Source organism: Camarhynchus parvulus, chromosome 2, assembly GCF_901933205.1.
Source record: "Camarhynchus parvulus chromosome 2, STF_HiC, whole genome shotgun sequence".
In the NCBI taxonomy this organism is placed as follows: domain Eukaryota; kingdom Metazoa; phylum Chordata; class Aves; order Passeriformes; family Thraupidae; genus Camarhynchus; species Camarhynchus parvulus.
The window spans coordinates 113,051,213-113,073,804 of NC_044572.1; the positions used below are offsets into that span (position 1 = coordinate 113,051,213).

Here is a 22,592-nt window from a genome sequence, read left to right on the forward strand (position 1 = left end):
GTTCCCACTGCAGCACCTCAGCGTTCCAGGCACGTTCTGGTTCGGACACAGCATTCACGGTGCTTTCAAGGCATTCCTGGCTGCCCGACAGCTGCGGATGTAATCCCTGGATGTAGGTATAAAAATTTAAACAAAATAATGTATTTACAAATAAAAATCAGTCAAAGAAGTAAGTAGTGTTCCAGCTGCACTGGGTGCAGCTCCAAACACACGGGTATTGATGCAGATACCCTACCTGCTGGGATGTCATTGAAAGCCATGGCTGCGCCCTCAGCCTTCGGTGGGATGAACTCGGCCAGCTCTTCCAGATCCCCTCCTGCTGTGCTTTTCTGACCTGCTCTCTTCTACAGGTACATCCTCTGCCTGTTGGACGTCTGCAGCTGCTCAGTTGAGCAGTTGCACTCAGTTTACCATGTAACTGTGTTCACTGTCATCCAATTAATAATTGTGCAGTTGTACACACTCAGTTTACCATGTAACTGTGTGCATTGTCATCCAATGAATAAATGTGCAGTTGTACACACACTTTACTGCACAACTTCTTCCACTTACTTCCGGCCCTGTTCAATTAATAAATTGGTCACAGCCCCAAGCCTGCCAGAGCTCAAGAGGAATTCTGTCAGGCACATGGGGTGACTGTTGGGGCTGTCCTGTGCAGGGCCAGGAGTTGGAGCTCGATGATCCTTCTGGGTCCCTTCCAACTCCAGGTATCCTATGATTCTGTGACTTTATTAATTTACTCTGTTATCAATATCATATTCTTCCCCAATGCAAAATCTTATACACAAATGCTACAAAACCAGAATTTTCCTGCATTATTTACTGGGAAAACTATACCTAACAAAAGTCATAAATGTTGTTTTAATTTTGAGGCAGGCACAGGTCATTTTCTGGTTTTCATTTCTTTTTTTTGTTGTATGATGGAGAGGCTAAAAAATAAGTGTACCAAGGGAGTGATTTGATCTGCAAGTACATTTCTATTTGTATGACAAGAACTCTAATTTCTATAACACCAGTTTTTAGTTCTAGTTTCTATAATACTGTTCTAAAAAGAGTAAAAATTTAGAGTGAGCCACTAAAATAATATAATAACTGGTTATTATTAGAGCAGTACTATAACATTCCTGTAAAAAATTGTTTACAATTTTTTATTAGAAAAATAACATATATCATTCAAAATCCCTCCCGTTTCTCAGTAATAATTTTGCCTATCATCCTAAGACCCCAGAAAATACTCTTGACAACTGTGACAGAAGACAACAAATAGAAATTATTTTTTACTCAGAGAAGCTGCAAATAACACAGTGGTGCTGCTAAAAGATGTAATAGCCTGGGAAAAAACTTAAACCTTGTTAGAAGATATTAACAGCTACTGAAATAGAGGAGATAGAGAAAGATAAAGTAGAAATATCTGGTTTTAAAAATAATCAGCATTCTGATTGCAAATCTCCTACCCAAGGTTATTGCTCCATTGTGAGCACAGCTCCTAGCATCATGTATGAAGAGCATGGCATTTGAAAGTTTGTGCAAATTCTGATTACTGAAGTGGTTAACTGGTCACAGAATCAGAATTGTTAAGTTGGGAAGGAAGTTTAAGACCATTGAGTCCAATCAATAACCTAACCATGCCAAGCCCACCATTAAACCATATCCCCAAGTGCCACTTCTACATATCCTCTAAATACCTCCTGGGATGCTGACTTCACCACTGCCCTGGGCAGCCTGTTCCAATTCTTGACAACCCTCTCAGTGAAAAAATGTTTACTGATATCCAATCTAAACCTTTCCTATAATTCCTATGTCCCTTATTCCCTGGGAGTAGAGATCGACTCCCACCTGGCCACCATGCTTTCAGGTAGTTGTAGGTGTTGGTCCCCACGTAGGCTCCTTTTCACCAGGCTAAACAACCCCATTTCCCTCAGATTTTCCTCATAAGACTTGTGCTCCAGAGGCTTTACTAGCTTCATTGCCCTTCTTTGGACACATTCCATGATGGTATTAATGTACTTGAAAAACAGGATAGTCAGACAATGATTCGTCTAGTCCTTCTACAGTTTCTGCAATACAAAGAAAGCCTTTAGATTCTGGTTACTTATAATTCCTCTTGCTTCTTTATCTGTGTCCATTTTAGTATTGTATAACCTTTTCCTTTAGTGCCTTTTCTCCCTTGAAAGCTCAGGCTTTGAATTTTAGCTTGTATTGCTACAGTGCAGCATATAAGACTTCATAGTTTGAATTCCTGCTAATGTCCAGGCATATCAGTCTGCATCTTGATCTGCTTTAGTTCATCATCTCCCATGCATGCTGAGTCTCTGCTAGGAGAAAAATCTTTCTGCCTGTATACAGCAGTTAAGGTGTTCAAGTAAAGACTCCTGTATCTTAAGACAGATTTGAGGATTGACAGGATTTGACAGGAGTCCTGTCTTTTTGATCCAGGGAAATAACTCACCTGTCCATCCTTCTCCCTTCACCAGATGTGCAAGAAATACTTGTGAAGAGGCAGGGTCAGGGAAGAATTTATTTTAATCCAAAGAGCAGATTTAGTTTTCTACTGAAGAATGGGCAAACATTACATGTATTTCCTTAGATGCTATGTAACCTTTTAGGATGTTGAGAGGAAAGATTATTTACATATTAAAAGTACATTAAGGAAAATGTGACACAAAAATTACCTATCTTGGTCTTTGAAGTTAAGACTTGGTTGCATTTAGTGGCATATTGGATAGATTACACAAAGTTGTCCCACTCCCACCAGTAACAACATCCCACAGCCTGTAAAAACACATTCTGCTTTGTACTAACTCTCTGTTTTCCACAAGTTGCATTAGGAAGACAAGACTGCCTTTCCAAACAGGCATTTTGGTGCAATATGTACTGGCAGTGTTGCACGACTGCATTTTTAGGCAAACCACCAGTGATGATAAGCCTCAAAGATGCACTGCCTGAGAAAGCTCCCCCTGAGCCTGGTCACTGGGAGATTTGAGTAAATACAGCATAACCATACTGCCACACCATATCCAGGGGTTTTCAGGCTGGGGCAGCCTCATCCACGAAGCAACTATTGTGTGGTGCAATAGAGCATGCACGAACCAGCTCAGACTTGAAATTACCTTCTACATGGATTTGCAATATTTGCTACACTGAACAAAAGGTTTTTTCCCCTCTCTTTGAAAAACCTTTTTCTGTGGGGGAGAAGTCTTGGATGCACACAGTCCTGCTTTCCAGGGTACACACTACTAAGCTGATGTGTTTGAAGGAGTCTAACAACTGTTTTAATGGGATTGTGTATTTTTGTGGTCTGTAGGAGGATGGTGTAAGCAGTAGCTGATTATCTAAAGCAAGACAGTTTGTTCTGACATGTCTTGCTTGGGGCCCTTCAGGGAAGGCGCCCTCCATGGGGTGGTCTCTGGTGGGACAACACCAATCCTGAGGCTCTGCTCTGAGACCAGACTATGCTCAGAACTCAAACACACAGATTTAGGCAACGCCACTAAAGCCCTCGGATGTAAGTACAAACTTGTTTTAGGAACCAGGAAAACCTTGGCTGCATGATTTCCTTTGGGGGAATTTAGTTGTTGCATTGCTATTATACATAAGTCATCTTCATCAGTCTTTCTTAGTTCAAGATATTCTCAAGGACATAGGGGAACTTTCTAGAGGTTAATTGTTTTCTTCCATCAAATCTGCTGAAATTTGTAATTTAAACTGGTTAACATCAACTATTAGTTACCAGTGCTGTAGGACATTTTTTTACTGTATGCTGTAAAACCAATGCGATAAACATGAGCATTCTAATCACTTTTACGACGTTTATCAAATCTCTCCAGTAAAGCCTTCCATATGCTGCCTGGGATTGTTTGGTGCTTGCTTATGAGAGCCTGGACAGCAGCCTTGGTCTGAAAAGAGAAGAGATATTTGCCTTTAAAGACCTATTTTATACACGGGAGAAAAGTATAATCACTAAGTTCTCAGAGGTTCAAGAGGGAAAATTCACACATAGCTCTACTGTAAGAAAATAATTGTGTTTTATATTATCTAGCTGTCCTAATGACACATTTTTTGGAAAAGAAAGGAACAAAAACAATGACTGCATTTTGGGTAGGCTGAAATTACTGAGATATATCAAATGTGGTCATTACTTAGTCAAAGCAGCCTTTAACACATTCAAACATTAAATTTCTGCAGTCTCTGATCCCTGAAAATTTTTATCAAAAATGATGGATAAAGTCTGACTCATCTCATCTGACCTTATAGCTGACCTATCTTGGACTAGGAATTTGGAGTAGGAACCTCTTTCTGTCCTTCCCAACATGAATTCTCCCATAACTTTATCATATACAGCATGAACATAATAAGAAAATTCATAATACTCTTTACATGAGAGTCAAATGAAAGTCTAGGAAGAGAATGAATACAATATTCTATATTTCTAAAAGAAATAAGAAATTATCTTCTTTTGTTTTCCCTCATGTGTTTAAACTTGAAATAAGGGTAGTTACATGCTCCACTGATCTACCCCAGAGTTATAGTAGAATATCACTATGAATACAAAAAAAGAGTAGCAAAACCTTTCCTGACAGATTCATGTCCTAACTCCTTTGCAGGGCAGGATCAGAGAGAGGTCAGCCAGGCCACTGCTCATGCCAAGCCTCATTTAAATTACCTTTTTTTTAAGTAATATCAGCCACAGAAGACCTAACTGTACTCCCACCAAAGTGGATGGTGGTCAAAGGGGGCAGCCAAAGGCTTGCCTTAGTAAGGTAAATCGATATCATGGGAAATTTCAATTTCACTTTTGCAGGTATACAAAATACAGTTCCCCTAAAATACAAGGATATGAATAACCATAAAGGCAGTCATATTGCTTCCAGCCTCCTAAAGGTGCTAAGAGCAAGCTCTACAGCTTGCTGGAGCTGTTCTCTTGTAACAGACCAAACCTGTCTTTCTGGTTTCACTTTTGTGAAGCTCAGCAGAATCTGCAGTAGATCCTTAAAAAAGGAAAAAAAAAAGAAAACAAAAGAAGAAAAACTAGCCTTGCTTCATCTTTTTGGGTGCAGTGAGGTGGTTTTTAATAAATGATTTCTGACAGTTGATTTTTTTGTGTATTTCTAGGTTGTAGCAGGTGTTTTTTTCTCATAAAATCCTCCTTTCATCTTCCATGAAAAATTTTAAAGCTGTATTTTCAGTTTAGCTTTATATTTTGAAAAATGCTTAAACTCTAGATCTATAAACACTTTTATGCTCTTGGGCATCACTAATTTCACCAAACTGTAGGTACTCAAAATAGCTTTATATTTTGGATGCAACTTTTTAACAGTTTCATTTTAACCATGAGGCTGAAGCTTTTGAAGAACTTTGCTTCTAGACACCTATGCTATTTGGTGAAGATTCTCAAAGTTATTGGTTATTTATTAAATTTATTTTCATAGTTACTGAAAACTGCATTTAAAACATAATTTACGTCATTTCAGTTATCATCATTATTATCAAAGTTATCAAAGGCATGGGAGAAACAAAGAACATAAGAAGACAAAGCTCATACATTTGGAAAGGATGAGGGCATCCCAATCAACTGTTACTATGTCAATATTTATTGGTAGGTATTTGTACATTAAATGATCCCAAACCTCAGCTGCCCATAGGTGAACAAGCTAGTAAAAGTATATTTGTCTCTATTCAAGCATGCAAAAAAATGGTTTCAAGTGCACCTATAGTAGAGGGCAAAGTATGTAGTTCAATATTGCAAGGAGAGAGAACTTACCTTTTCAACTAATTCCTCTGCAGTTATATTTGGGTCGTAAGGGATTGGCTTCCCAATGTATGTGCGAAATTTCACTGGAAGTCCTCCATATGGAGGAGTAAAAGGCAATCGAGTGCTTTCATATAACTGTCTAAAAAATCCTGAAATGGTTTATGGGAGGAAAAAGTGAGATTATAGTCACAGTAAACACAATTCAAATGTGAAATCCGATTAATGTAGAATACTTTTTAAAAATACATGCTTTATTTGAGAGTCAGGAAGTTGTTACAGGTTGAAGCAAGTTTAAGCAATTGTCCACCAAAACAAAGCTTGATGGACTTAATAGACCAGAGAAATAAGACAAATCACACACACAAACCAGTTATGCACAAGCTATTTCCAAATTTGAGCTACCTCTGACCCACAGCAAGTATTAGAGAATCTAAAGTAAGCAAAAGTCTGAAAAGCAAAATCTAACATAAAAGCAAGAGAAATCTGAGAGAAAAAAGATAAAACATTCAAAATACATAAAATATATTTTTAAGTTCTTACTTCTTTCTTTAAACATCCTATAGCCTTCACGGACATTTTGAGTATACATTGGAATGATGGGCTAAGAAAGTAGAAAAAAAAAGGTGGAAATGTTATACAGGTTTGAATTTCTGCTTTAGTGCTTGCTAATGCAGCTAAGAAATTCACTCAGATACAGAGGGTAATTACCAGTTAGTTAAGTAGTAAACAAGGAATCTTGATTTTAAAAACTCCAGAATAGAAATAAAATGCTATTTTTCAGCTGCCATAAACATCTGTTTTAAAGTCACGATCTATAAATAAAATTACTGACACTGTACTAGGTTTTATATATTTCTATATTATGTGTTTGCTGCAATATCACTGACTGGAACATAAAACAAATTTCTATGGTTTCTTTGTCTAAAGCTCTCATTGTGAGTGGTGAATAGGAAAGTATTCAGTTTGTGAAGTCTTGCAGAAAGCAAGCAGACATTCACGGATGGCTCGTCTCATCTGCTCCTCAAATAGGGTCTAACTGAAGCAGTAATGTTTGGACAAAACTTCACTGGAAATGACTTCTGCAGATCCCTGAGACAAAAAAAGGCAATTGTGTGTCCTCACTGACCTGAACTACACACCTTCTGAGGGTGGATCCTTAGGCACTTAAAGAACAAGGTCACTTCATCATTGTGACTGAAAAGAGACATGCTTGAGATACCTGCACTTGAAACAGTCATGCCTTACAGCCTGAGATAAGATTTCATAGTTTGTAGACAGACTGACAGTAGTTGTATCCATGTATGCAAAGACTTTTTTTCTCTTGTATTGTCCCTTTTCCTTTTCCTGAAACTCTAATTTGAACAGGTTGTAGGAACAACTTGTCCAGGAGGTAATGAAAGAAGACTTTCCTACTGTTAAGAATCACTACCACAGAACAGAAGCTGCAGGATGAGAAAAAACAAGCAGGAAAAAGACCTAACTAGAGCCTACCAAATAACTCATAGTGATAGAAAGCATTAAAAAGGAAAAAATACCTGAGGGAGAACAGAAGTATTAAACATGCATAAAGCTGTAATAGTAAACCTTTCAGAATGCAAAATTAAGGGAAACTGTTAGAAATGAACCCTTAAAAAGTAATCAGTAATTTCATTTAAAAATATATAAGTATGGACTCTAAAAATACTAAACTTTGTTTCAGCTATTAATTGAATACTGTACAGCTAAGATGTAAAATGTTTGAAACCTATCTGTCACACAGACAAAACACTTTAAATTTTAGGAATAGTACAAGAGAAACATATCATAGGCTATAAAGAAATCTGGCAACTACAGAAGTTACTCTCATACAATGATCAGCAGCTGAGGCACAGGGTGGGCAGCAACATTCAGTCCCTAATCTGGAAAACACAGGTATGCACATAAAATCTTACATTTCTAAAGCAGCACAACCAGATCTGCAGTAACCAACACATTTATACTTGCTGTGCTGGATCTCAGCTGGATCACTCCCAGCCAGCTTGAAAATCACAAAATTACAGGATAGTTGAGGTTGGAGGAGACCTCTGGAGATCAGGTAGTCCAACCCCCTTGCCCATACAAGAGAATTTTATAAATCATAGCTCCTGTTTATTTTTCACCTAAGTCAGCTTGAAGGAATTTTTAGGCGCAGGTAAAATTCAGGGATCTTCAGAAATTATGATCCCTCCCCATTAGCCTTCAAAAACCAAGCCATAGACTGAGAGTATTTCTGAAAATCATAGATGAATTTGACTGAGACAAATATATGTCCTAAAGGTACACTGAGCCATAATATTAAATAGTAACACTCTGACTCCTGTAAAGAAGAGTAGTTACACAAAATGAAGTGGAAACCAAATGCAGAAACTTTACAGGTAAGGACTGAGGCTGAAACTACCTTCCTTGTTTGCTTTTCTTCAACTTTTTCAGTGGAAGAACTATTGAACTTCTGTAATAGTATATGATGGATGGGAATGTCTATTCATATACAAAGTTGGTTTTGTCTTGAAATCTCCATTCAAGTAATCTGTGACAGGTTATTAACCACAATGTAGTCGTTTTGATAAAGTGTGTGTAGTTCTTTGGTTGAGGGCTACACTGTATGTAGAGAAACTTTTAAAATACCCTTAAAATTCTATCTTGCTTTTATTCATGATATCTGATTAACTATTAGCAAATTCATATCAATTGCTACATAATAGAACAAGCTCTGATATCTGGATGAGTTTACCCCCAGTGTATTTGGTTTTTGTGGCCAGATTTTGGTAAAGGAGGAGCTAGAGGGGTGGCTTCTGTGAGAAGCTGCCAGAAGCTTTCCCTCTGTCTGGCAGAGCTAATGTCAGTCCATCAGGATGGATGAACTGTGTGCCAAGTCCAAGCCCATCAGGAATGATCAAAACATCTCTGTGATAACATATTTAAGAAGGAAAAAATGATTGTGCATATGTAATTGCAGACAGAGAAGAACAAGGTGAGAAAATGTGAGAGAAGCAGCCCTGAAGACACCAAGGTCAGTGCAGAAGGAGAGGGAGGAGATGCTCCAGAACAGAGATTCCCCTGCAGCCCAGGGTGAGGGAGCTGTGCCCCTGCAGCCCATGGAAGACCACAGCAATGCAGATCCACCCATGGAGGAGACCCACATCAGAGCATGGATGCCTCAAAGAGGGCCGTGTAGCTGCAGGAAAGCCATGCTGGAGCAGGCTCCAGGTAGGGGTCTGCAGACCCACAGACAGAGAGAAGCCCATGCTGGAGCAGGTTTCCTGGAAGGACTTGTGACCCTAAGGGGGACCCTCACTGGAGCACACTGTGCCTGAAGGATTGCACCCTGTGGAAGAGTGACTCACACATTCATGGCAAACCTGTTGCCCAGGGGATGGACTCAATTTGAAGTTTGTCTCCTGTGGTATGGACCCCATGCTAGAACAGGAGAAGGACTCCTCTCTGAGCAGTGGCAGAAACAACAAACTGGCCATGACCTCCATTCCCCATCTGCCTGTGCCACTGCAGGGAAGGAGGTAGAGCCAAGGAAGAAGGGAGAGGTGGGGAAGAGGTGTTTTTAAGAATTTTACTTCACTTTACTTCTCATTGTCTTGATCTGATTTTGTTGCTAATAAATGCAATTAATATCCCTAAGTTGAGTCTGGTTTGCTCATAATGGTATTCAGTGAGTGATTTCTCCCAGTCTTCATCTCAGCCCTTGAATCATTTGCTTTATTTTCTCTCTCGTGTCCACTTGTGGAGGGCAGTGATAGAGAGGCTTTGATGAGTGCCTGGCATCCACTACACCCCAGTCTTTGGTCAGCCTGGAAGACTAGTCTAGCCAGTATTGAAAAGGATGCAGCAAGAACAAATAATCAAACTTGAAATGTGTCAAAAGATGGGATCCAGTGACTACTGTGGACCTAACTTAATATAAGAAATAATATATCAGGTTAATATTGCCCCCTCTACTGTTAAATGCACTGCAGTTCCTTCTTTTTTTTGTTTTAGTGGTCAATTATCTAGGGTTTGTCTGATTCCAGATTTCCAGATAAATACCAATGATGCCCAAAGTTCAGTGAAGCTTGCAATCTAATTACAGCAATGTCCATCATGCAGGGATCTAATCAGGCTTCCTGATCATAAAAACCCACAAAGCTGAATGAGGGTAATAAGAGATATAAGAACTGCCAGCACTGTAAAGGTAAGCCCAGGCTAGTAGCTGTCAAAGGGTAATATACTCTCTGCCCTCCTGGTTACAGTCCTACATAGTGCCTCTTTTACCAAATATTATGCAAAGGACCACAAGACCCTTTCACACTGCAAGAACCTTACCCTCAAAGAATACTCAATTCAATAAATAAAATTTTTAAAACCCCCATCAAGAACCAAACCCAAAATCTGTCAAGAAAAGGAGGTAACAATTTTATGTACTACTATTCAGTTATTTCCACGTGCTTCTGTATTATGGAAGACTAGTAGAATTAGGAGAATTACTGGGAAGGATTCTTGTGATGTGTTTTGATCAGGGTGGCAATCTATGTAAGGGCACTCAGACTTTTTAATTCAATCTCTATTTAAAAATCCACAGCCTGTTCCACTGCATTACTGTAAGGTTCCAGGTGAAGGGAGAACATCTGGCAAAAGTTTTTCCAGATGTTTGAAGTACCTTGAAAGACAGAGATGAAAGCAAAATCAATAGCAATCTCTCAAGTTTTTAAAGTGAGAACTCTAACTGTTTCAGCATATTATTCATTTAATACATAAGACTATTAGGGAACTCAAGATACCCATATGAATTTAACTGAGTTTATCCCATTCACATTCCAATACTTTCCCTGTAGTGGTGGTGTACAGGCCCACACAATATATGAAGTATTATGACTAACATTTACTCTTTTGAGAAAAAGGACAGGAAACAGAACAGAAGCACCTAAAACCTGACCTTTTTAAAGGCCACATTAGACAAGATGTGGAAACAGGATTCCAGGCCTAAAATTATTTTATCCATTGGGTAAATGCCCCTAATTTTATTCTAGTGTTTAATTATTTCCCCACAATAATTTAGATATAGAATTATGAAGAAATATTTACCTGAAGCATGCATTTTGCACCTTCAGAGCCTTTGTACTAGGAGCCATAGCACAAGAGACCAAAACAAAGTTTGAGAGGCAGCAAATCAGATGAGGTGCAAAAGTGATATAACCACACAAAAAAGGATGTTAAGGAATTAAAGTTTCATGGGAAGAATGCAACTCCCTGTACAGCTTCTCCTATATAGAAAGAAAACTTTATGTGGAAGATCAAAGAGCACTGCAAGTGATGAGATATTCATAAGAATATGAGGAAAAAGTGATGGTTGTGCTGTTCATGAGAAAGCAGCAGAAAGTGCACGGCAGAACAGATAAAGCCTGGATTTGCACCAGTATTGTCAGACACAAAAATCACTAGGTATGCTAAGTCTAAATTAAGGCAGAAAACTTGTGTCTCGAGGTGGTGATGATGATGAGGAGTGGCAGTTAGGAAAAAGATGGGGTTGCTGCTCTTTCAGCTGCATGCCATCCCAAATACAATAATTTCCCAGAGACCGTATCAGAAAAACAGTCTGCCACATAGATTTACATACAAGAAGTCAGAGCTAGTGGTAGAAGGTTGTATTTGTAGATCATGATCCATATGGAAACTAACTGAAACCTTGGCCATGAGTACATTGGTGGAGCGCAAATCAAGAGAAGGACACGTCTAGAGGGTGCTGAGCATCTGACATCCACACTGAACACATTTCAGTGCTCTGTTTTTATCTAGAACTAGTTCTTTTTGGCACCATTGACTGAAGACCATTTGGCACTGGAGGGTATTAGGTTCCAATTTTGGTTTAGTTTCAGCCAGAAGGAATGAAGCTCCAGTATTCTAACACGTTCCTTGATGTGAATGAAAGCATGGTGAGGAAAACGCACAAACTGCTTCAAAAGTGCACACGATTCAAATTCAGACACTGATGTAGACACACCTTGAGTTAGTTGATGCAATCTTTCACAAACATGAAGAAAAGTAAAGGTAAGGACAGAATCCTAGACCCTCACAGAATAAATGAGAAGAAAGATAAGGATAATACATTAAAGAACCATAAGAAAATGACTGGATATGTGGAAGTAAGATAAAGATGTAATTCTATTAGGATAAAAAAAATAATAAAACCTTAGGGCAGTATGGAGAAGGACCACAGTGAAAATTCTTGAAATACAATCAAGATGAAACACTGGATGCCTGCATGATGGAACTGTAGACATGGAACCACAGATATGGATGCTTTGAAACAGTCAAGGGAAAGTTTGACAGTTCCACAAAACTCTTGCTCCTTGTGAATGAATATGCTTGAGAAAAGCAATGGGAAAAGGAAATGAAATCTTTATGTCCCAACCATTTTTCCTGGAAGATTTTCCAACTAATACTCCTAAGCTGTATTTTATATTGAAGCAGATATGCAGAAAGCATAAACTGGGATTGGTAATGTATGGCACTCACCACTTTTGCTTCTAGAGCCACCTGAGCAAAGCCTTTTCGATTTCCCCACATCAGCTGATAACTTTCATCACTGAACAGCGCTTCTCGAACTCCACCTGGGGAGATGGACACCAAGTATCCATTCTTCAGGGCAACAAGGCACTCCTCTCTCGTACCTGGTATGACACCCGTCACAGCCAACAATAACCTAAGTCCTGAAATAAATAAGGAGCAAATGTACCTTTAATATAACAATATATATCCCAAGTGTCTGCATGGAGGAGCCAGATTACAGCTAAATTAAAATCTAGTAGCTATATATTTAGGCTAAGACAATTTTTATGAAGGAAGTAAGGCACCTACAGAGTAAATGCTGGCAAAATGACAAATACATGACAACATTTTTGCTCAAATATTATGAAGATGAACCATATTGTCAGGAATGCTTCAATTAAAAAATGCTTCCACATACTATCTTTCATAATTATCAACCAAATTATGTAAACAAAACTTGCGGGTCATGGTCATAGCTAGAAATCAGAAGATAAGCATCTATTCCTCTCTCCTTCTTTTTACACATTTTAATACAGAAAAAAGAATCAGTACAATAAAGATTGGTATAAAAGTAAATACCTGACAGGCAGTTATTTTTGGTCTTCTTTTAAAATGTGATACTCAACATTTTAAACATTGAGGTTTTGAGTTGTTTAATTGAGTATTTTGCAGTTAAATTGCAAACTACGTGGATCAAATTCATGCATCTCAAGACACATGAATGACAGAAAGTAGCAGGGCAATTTCAGCACCACAGGAATGAATCATGAATGAATTCACCACAGTGAATCTCCTTCCTCTGTTTCTATAACTGGGATTTCTCTAAAAGACAGATTGAGAACCATAGAAGTACTCTATGCTTTCTAATATTTTCTTCATATTTTAAAAATATCAGTTTGGAACTCTGATAGAAAGCAAACAAGCATTTCCACAAACTTCGTTCAAAGAGCATAGCTTGAAAATATTTTTTTTTTATATTAAATGGAAGCAACATATCTGGACTGTCAGAGGTCTGCAACAAAAACTTTGGAAGACAATAGATAACAGAGTGCTGAATCCTGTAATTTAATTGTATTTAATCTTATTCAAGCTATCATGCTTAATAGATCTTTCTGTCAAACACAGATGTTGACTTTGATTAATCCTTTTGTGAACTCATATCTGTTTCATCCTAAAGTCAGGAATGCCATATGTTTATTAAGCAAAGAGGTTCTTCATTTGCTTGGCTTTAAAACTTTTGAGAATTATAATGTATCACATGAAAATATTATCACTTCTTATTCCCCTTTTCTAGGTCTCACAGTATTTTTTATCCCTTAGCCATGCAAGGCTTCTGTCTGATGTCCTAGCTCTTCTAAGGAAGTCATACCACACCTCTGAATCATCCTTGTCCTTTTTTTTTTGTTACTTTATTACTTAACAGCTATTCTGAGATGCAGAGACTTATTAATTCACAAGAAGAAATCTCCTGTAGCTGTAATTAATCCTGTGAATAAACTGAACTGAGGTCTAGCATATGCCCATGAGAAATCTTTAAAGAACCCATCTGTGAAGTGTAACATTTCTTTGCAAAAAGTAAGCAGAGTAGAGCAAAAGGAGGTTAGGGAGGAATTTCACTTTTAGCCACATCTTCTGCTAATGCAGTGGGGAGGTCTAACTTCAATTATTTGTGGTCTTTCTTACCAGATGTCTTTTATAGCCTTTTTGAAGGCTGACACAGCATTTGCCCCCTTTTGTTGCTCTAGCATGAACATAATGAAATCAATATTTTATGAACACACCAGTAGTCCAGGAACTGCACAGCTGAGAGTGTTGCTTAATCGTTACAAATGTGTATTTTATATTTGTAATAAAAATCTGTGCTAGGGACACTTCAATTTGAACAGTGCCCTCTTACTTATCCCTTAAAAAAGGAGTCTCCTTTGCAATGCTTTGCTAAACTTTCTCTTGAGGGTACTCTTAAAAGCCAATCATCTTTTGATGACTTCTTACTTCCAATGTGCTCAGCACTACACAGTATTTACTAAGTAGGACTTAAGAAAATTCTTGTAATCTTCTCAAGTCCTGCTTAAGAAAGGACACTTTCTAGGAGTGCCTGAATATGCTTTTAGCATCAAATTTACTTGAGTTTATAATACTTATTTTCAGGAAAACTTTGTTTTCCAAAGAGTGTCCTTCTAAATAGCTTCCTCTATTCTCTATATTAAAACAGCTTTCAATATTAGTGGCATAAAGGTGCCTTAAAATAATTCCCTTGCTATTCCTTCTGGACACTCTTCTTTATGCCTTGTTTTTCTAAAATTTAATTCTCTTTGCTTCTCTGTATCTTCTCCTGACCAGTCAGCACTAGGTCAATAGTAGAGTCCTTTCCAGCACTTTCTACTGAAGGATGATATTCCATCCCAAAAGGATTATAATCTCTATTTGCTTGCTTTGGAAGGTTTACCAATGCTTTCACTGAAAAGGCAGGATAATGCTACTCTGTTTGTCCTGTTACATCTACCAACTTTTAGTTTAAAAATCTAAAAGCAATCTTTTAGTTTAAAAGCTCTCTTTCAAGTATAGTAAATGTAAAGTTCACCAAAACCAAAACAGTTTTGAATCCAAGAAGCTTAAATACAAGAGAACAGGTTCTTACCTGGTAAACGAAACACAAAATGATCAGCTACTGACAGGCAAAGTCTTTTCTTCCACAGAAACAGCCTAGACAAAAAGTAAAGGTAGTCTATAGGAATAGCTCCATGGTAATACACAAGAATTCCTGGTCCTTCTGGGAGGTTTTTCACACCATGAAGCTCATAACCTGTTTGGGATGGAAAGCAATACACTGACAATGATATCTGTAAATCATCTGGCAGTTCAGAGAAAACTTTTTACGTTGCTAAGCGACCTTCAGAGACCTGTGAAAGCCTCTGTAGTAGCTTTCAAAATAATTAAGTTCTGGATGAATCTTTTGGTCAATAGCACAGAGAAAGTCCCTCAGACACCAGAGCATATCACTAGACTGATTTGTTGGTCTATTTAATCATGAGATCAGACTTGAACCTGACATTTTTTCCCAGTGAGGGAACTAAAGTAATTGTTTCCCATTAGGAACTTTTTGTAAACGGTACAATAATAATACTTTTTTAAAAATTTAACAACTAATGTGAAAATGCTTCATTTTCAGAAATAATGACCAATACTTTTGTGAAATCTGGAAGTATGAATCTCCATTCTGTGTCAATGAGAATGAAGAGTTTGGTATTTTCCATAATTAAGTTTTTCTTATAGAGACGGTGAGATGTTTAAATTGAAACCATAATCTTTAAGAATCCCAAAGAGAGGTTCTCTCCACAAGTGTTAAATATATTCACTTCACAGTGGGAGGGAATTTCCTCACAGACATGCACTTCTATGAATCCTTGTCATGACTCTTCCTACGTTTGGTTTAGGTTTCAGGTGGAGCCAGACTAGAAGGCTAATGTATACAGAGGCTTGGGAAAGACACAGCTTTTGCCAACTAAGAGCTCTGTTCCACCTTGTCTGCCTTCATTTCCATCCCTGCTACAGTTCCTGCTATGAGTCATTTGGATGGGATTGGAGCAAGCAGTACCCTAGGAGCATGTGGAGAAAGTTTTATACTGCGGGTTGTTCAAAGAAGCCATACAAAGTATAATAAATGTAACTTATTTGCATCCATATGGAAGAAAAAAATTAAAACTTCTATGTATTTACCATTTACTGTAATTCAATACTTCTGACAAGTCCTGTTGTACTTACCATGCCATACTCTTGCATATATATCCCAAAAGCTTGCTATAGTTTTTCTTACACTATTCCAAACATCACTCAAGGGATCTGCTTTTAACTCATTGTTCCTCTGATATATTAAAAGCAAAATATTAGTAAGGTAAATGAAAAAGACAATTGTTAAAGGAACTATAAAAAAAACTAATATTGCACTAATTGTCAATGAGGCAATGATCAGATGAAAAAGGTATTTCTTCAGGAGCTCCACAACAGTCCATTCTTCCAATGCATAGAAAAGGCAGCTGAGGCTGGTCATTGGTAACTGTCCTGAAGCACAGGATTCTTTTCTACCTAGCATGTCCTGCATGGAGAAAAAAAAAAACAACAAAAAAAAAAAACAAACCAGCTGTAGTTTCTCAATTTGGAAAAAAAGGTTTCTGTAAATACACCTGATCCTTATTTTGGCACAGCACATGTTCAAACATTTGGTGTCTCTCTGTCATGCTAAGATAGCTGCTGGCTAGGAGATTGTCCATGTATTTATGGAATAGGGGCTGAAACAAGAAGGACTGGAGTTCAACAAAGCCTCAGGATCCCAGCAACACGGCTGATCAGATGATTTCTCTCAAAAGAGAGTATTTTTAGCAGGGAAGTGAGCAGCTGAAGGGACAGCAGTAAAACCAAGGCAGTCATACCTTCTTTGCAAGGCCTGGAAATGGGACAACACTTGGTACTGCTGTTGACACTGGGACAAGCAGCTTTTCACCCCTCATCCATATAACAAACCTTTCTTTCAGACCTTCCAGCCCTAGCAAAGGCCAGCAGAGCTCCATGGTATGTTTTCCACATGCAACTCCCTAGTTAGTCCATTCCTACAGCTGATCCTGCCTGCCTGGCAGCAGGTAATGGTTACACTGGAATGCGAGAGCACTCCAGCATCGCTGGCTGCTTTAAAGAGCCTTGGGCATTAGCCAGAGATTTAAACATTGCAATCCAGCTCAGTAATCCATAACTGAACACAGATTTTATTTGCCTCAATCAGGTTGCTGCTTGTTTAACGAGTGGATTTTTCTGCCCCACCCCCAGAACAAGTAACTACAAGAAACAAATCATAAGTGCCAAAGTCAGTGCCAGAGTCAGAAAACACAGCAACCTCAGACTTCTCTGACTTTACGTCTTCACAGCTGTACTTAGATGAGCAAACCTGCTGTACACTTCTGTTTTCCTTCTTCGAAGGTAGAATGTAGGGGTGGACTGGTGTAAAGCACAGATCCCTGCAGAATTACAGCTGACCAGGAGTGCAGCAAACAGCAAAAGTGGAAAGCAGCCATGAACAAGCACTAGAGCCTAACATGCATCAAGGCAGGCAAGCCCCATGGCAAGCCCTGCAGCATGAGTAGCTGCAGTAGTTATAAATTTGGTCTCCCACACCCCAGTGATATATGTCCTTATCTCACACCCTTTGAACTCCACATTGGCCACCAAAAAGGACCACTTGGTTTAACCCCAGTAGGCAGCTGAGCACCACACAGCCACTCACTCTCTCCCCACTGCAGTGAGATGGGTGAGAGAATCAGAAGATTAAAAGTGCAAAAACTCTTGGTTTGAGATAAAGGCAGTTTCATAGGTAGAGCACAAGCTGGAAGTAAACAAAAAGGAAGCAAGCACTGTGTTAAAAGATGCTCAATGTGGTAAAAAAACCAAATTAAATCAGTATGACAAAAAGTAACAAGAATTAATATAGAATTGTTTATATCCTGATGACTGGTGCCTCACTAAGATATAGGAAGATGTGGGCATTTTCACTGAAAAGAGATTTTATCAATAACATAAAAGAAAAAAAGGAATAGTCTGCGTGATTCAGACATTAAAATATCTGTTTAGACGGTGTTTAAGAAGGATAAAACTGATGGTGTGGTGCTACTCTATAGTAGGTTTTGTTTATAAAGTTCTGATAAGAGCAAGGACTTCAAATCCTCAATGTGTGCCAAGCTCTGTGCTGACAAAGCCCAGGAGAAGGCCATGTTAAGGGGGCTTGCCTCAGGCTACTGAATCAAAAATACTGAGCAGTACTGGGAATAATTTGTTCAGCCTGCAACATGGGGTGAAGGAAGTGAGTGGATTTTGTATTGTTATTGAGGGGTCAGATCTGGAACACAGACTACTACAGCCAGCAGCAAAAGTGTCTTAAAATCACAGATAAAATGTTCATATTCATATCAAGGACATCAATAATAACCTCTATATGATAGAGGGATTAATTTAGATATACAGATCACTGATGAACAAGAGATTGTATAATCTACCAACAAGATTTAAGATGATTCCAAAGCCCCCAAGCACAAGTAATTGCAGACTCAACAGCCAGATAAACTTCTGGCAAGATAACTGAGGAGCTGGTAACTGGTGCCACTCATTCTAATTTTGTGGGAAACAGACCTTGTAAACAAATTCACTTCCATTCTTTAAAGAAATTAGAGGTTTAATAGCTTGTACAGGTTTCATGCTCATATAGTTTTAACAGGCACTTCTTAAAGAATAAATTTAAGCCACACTTTAAGCCACTACTTCAAAGTCATCCTTCCACCAGTGATTCACTCTCTGTTCTTATCCCCAGCCTGATCTCCCTCAGGATCTCCTGGCTCCCTCCTAAAGAGATGCCAGTGAAAATGCTGGCACAAGCAAAATCATTCTTGGGAACAGCCCAGACTTAGGTTGGTATACAGGTATTATGCATGTATATTACCAATGCCACTTGACATTTTTATTAAAAAATAAATATCTTTGAAATTGAGCATATATGCAATGAATCATGTCATCAACTAGCATGACAACAAAGCATCCATCAGTGGTGGAATCTCTACCAAATAAGAACTGAATCTATGTTCTACATTATTCAGCATTTTCAGAATTTTCTTCTAATATTAATAGGATATTTACATTGATCAGTTTTAGCAATGTAACATTCCACTGATTCCTCTTCCTCCAACTCAATTTTTATGTAGCAGAAAATTACTTGCTGGCTGGAAAACCACAACCCCTAACTTTGTTATCTCACAGATTACAATATAAATGAACATCTTATTAATTTTTGATTTTAAGTTCAATATAGACACTAGAAAAATGCTTTAGAGAGAAAGTAAAATGCACCGATGTGCAAAATCATACTTTTTAAAAACCTACAAAACAGATTTAACAGTACAGGTTTGACCAAAGATATCTGAAAGCAGTTGTGTAGATACAGAGTTCACCTTCTGCCAATTAGCTGGATGGGTGAGATGCAAGCTAATTCAATATCATTTCAGCTGAATCCAAGGGTAGAAAAAGAATGATTGATTATTGATTGATTGATTGATTGATTGATTGAGGAACAGCTAGAAGCAGCATGGGTTCTTCTGGAAACTGGGTACTCAACAGTGGTTCAGTTACTGCTCTCACAGTTCAATTGCAGACTACCTCAAATATTTAATAAGAAAAGAATGAATTCCAATCACTGAAACCTGGACCCTGATATTTGGACTATATGATGCAAGTCCAACATTGCAAATGCATCCCTCTGCTGTCAGTATATCAAAGGGCTGCAACAGGACAGGACTTCTATTTTTCCATGTTCCACTGGCTATGTCTCACCAGTTCCCTGCTGAAACCCCAAATACAATTTTGAAGCATTCTTTCTATCAAACACCATATATAAAATTATTACAGCTATATGAGTGCCTATTGCAAGCCTGTTACTAACAACCTCCTTGATTTTGCACTAGGAGACAATGCAGGAGTGCTACCACAAAGTAAACACATTTACTTATAATGGCTTTGGTTTGCCCCAAATGTCAAATTTAAGAGAGAGATTTCTCTTCTGCTTTTATCAAACCTGAGCCAGGAGCAGCTGCAACGTACTTCAATACTGAATATCCTCTAAAAGGTTAACAGGTGGGTATAGCATCATATTGTTTAACAAAAAAACTAAACAAACATTTTTTTAATTGTCTACATTTTTGTTTTCTTGTCTAGTGATGGACTTGCAGCTACTGTTCTGAGTGATTTCATTGTTCTTATAGAGAACAACATATGTGTTGACATGTCAGGTATTTGTTTGGGCTCCACCTGTAAAGCATATCAAATTCCAGAGTAATCACTGTATCTACAGTGTAAAATTACAGGTGATGTCAGAGAAAGACAGAACTACTGTTTCCCTACTTAGAGGGGAGCTCCCCTTTGAACAAAAGTCTCCTGCAGTACAAGTTGTTCAGATCCTAAGGTCTTGCTTATCATTTGCTGATAAGGATAATCTTACCAACACTATAATCCCAGGAAGAACAAAGCTGTCACAAGAGACTTACTACATTAAAATTAAAACCTTGTAGCTGGCTTTCAGTCATGACTGAAGAGTCATAATCTTGGTCCTGCTGCTTGCTAGTTTGCTCTTGGCAATAAGTTTAGCTGAGCATAGTGAGAAGATGCTTTACACAGAAGTAAGTGTAAGGTAACTGCAGACTCTTGGAGAGAGATTTTTTTAACACTTGCTTTCTTGTGGCAGGCTCCTAGTCTTTGCTCAAACTCAATTGTTCTGTTTCACAAGGGGAGTCATCTAACAGCTACAATTCTGCCTCTTGCTTTTCAATGTAAATGAAATTCCAGTTTTATATTTCCTGGATGTTTTGTGGCAGTTCCATGGAAAATAGCTCTCTTCCTGGTCTCACCCTGCCACCACCCACTTTATTTACCTCCATAAATCCACACCCTCCTGTGTTTGTAGATCTTCCCCCACTTCAGCACATCCATCCCAAAAATGAATGGTCTATCCTCTCCAGACAGAAAATATTGGCCATTACAGTGCTCAGTCCCCCAGGTTTTTGCAGCCATTCTACCTTTTTCACACACTGAGGATACTAAACCCAGAACATCGTTTCCCATTTACAGCCTCAGCAAACATGAATTCCCACTTGGGTTTGATTGAGCATGTGGGTATTAGGCATTACTCCTGGCTGAGCATCCTTGCTCAGCTTGGTTGCCAGAAACGGGGCAGGTAAGAGCTAGAAGAATAATAAAATCATAGAATGGTTTGGGTTGGAAGGGACCTAAAAGAGCATTGGTTCCAACCTCCCCTGCCATGGGCAGTGACATCTTCTACTAGCCCAGGTTGCTCAAAGCTCAATCCAACCTGTCCTTGAACACAGCCACTGATGGGGCATCCACAACTGCTCTGAGCAACCTGGTCCAGTGTCTCATCATTCTTATAGTAGATTTCTTACTGATATTTAATCTAACCTACCCTTTTTCAGTTCAAACCCATTTCCCTTTTGTCCTGCCGGTTACATGCCTGTGTAAAAAGTCCCTCTCCTGCCCTGTTGTAGGTCCTTTTCACACACTAAAAAGCTGAAATGAGATCTCCCTGAGGCTTTTTCTTCATCAGGCTGAACAATCCCAATTCTCTCAGCTTGTCTTCGCAAGAGAGTGCTCTGATCATCTTTGTGATCCCTCCCTATACCTGTTCCAACAGGCCCGTGTCTTTATAGGCTGAGAACTCCGGAGCTGGATCAGCACTCCAGGTGATGGCTCACGCCTGGAGCAGAGCAGAGGGGCAGGATCAGCTCCCTCACCCTGCTGGCCACACGGCTTGGGACCCAGCCCAGGACATGGCTGGCTTTCCTGACCTGTGAGCACACATGGTCGGGTGTATGAAGAGCGAGTACAAGGAGCAGCATCTGCGTTCAGAGCTGGTACTTGTCCTGCTCAGGCACCGGTAAAATACCGCAAGTGCCCAACACCTACACTTGTCCCTCTTCTTCACCTGGAAGTGTCATTTAACATTTCCAAACACCAACACCGCAAAGACTCGAGGGTTTCCTCAATGTCTGGCACTAAGGGCCCCTAAGAGCAGCAGATTGTTGCTGAAGCCCGGGAGTGCTGGAACGCGGCTGGACCTCCCCCCGCCGCCCTCCATCCCATCCCGTCCGTCCCGTCCGTCCCGTCCCGTCCCGAGCCCCCGCCCCGCTCACCTGCCCGCGGCGGCGGCGCGGTCCCGGAGCCCGCGGAGCAGCCCCGTCCCGGGATAAGCGCACCGCCGCCCCCGCAGCCGGGACGAGGAGGCGGAGCTGCGCCTGGCAGACACTGCAGGCTCCGCGCCCGGGTATCCTCCGTGGAATTCTTCACCGATAAAAAAATCCCGGGACGGGCGTCGGGAGTCCCGCCTGGGCGCGCTGGGATGGAGGAGCCGCTTCACATGGCAGGGGAGTGCGGGACGCGCAGAGCCCTCTGCGCCCTTCCCTGCTTGGAAGGAAGAAGGCTCCCTAGGATGTGCTTCCAGTCAATTCGTGTCTACATTGATCAAGGAAACTTTCTGGCAGTGGCATTGACTGCTACGTTGAAAAAATGCCCTGGTTTTGCAAAGGAAATAACCTCCTTAAAAAGGTTAAGGGACTTGGGTGCTGCACAGACTTGGGCTATAATTAAAGAAGAACACAGAACATGCTAATATGGCTAAATTCAGGCAGAATTTATTACTGAAATGTAATAAATACCCTTATGTTGTAGTATCGTTCACCCTCTTCCT

General features: G+C 39.4%; 1 protein-coding gene across 1 annotated transcript; it reads right to left on the reverse strand.

Annotated features, from left to right (window-relative positions):
* Positions 1–3,013: 3,013 nt before the first annotated feature.
* LOC115917630 (transmembrane protein 68-like) lies at positions 3,014–22,070 on the reverse strand. The gene is made up of 7 exons (XM_030971835.1): positions 22,039–22,070; positions 16,070–16,400; positions 14,946–15,110; positions 12,275–12,468; positions 6,293–6,353; positions 5,762–5,901; positions 3,014–3,896 (listed from the first exon to the last, which is right to left on the reverse strand). Exons 2-7 carry the CDS (start codon positions 16,395–16,397, stop codon positions 3,792–3,794), a joined length of 993 nt encoding a protein of 330 aa, XP_030827695.1. The 5' UTR covers positions 16,398–16,400; positions 22,039–22,070; the 3' UTR covers positions 3,014–3,791.
* Between the last annotated feature and the right edge of the window lie 522 nt (positions 22,071–22,592).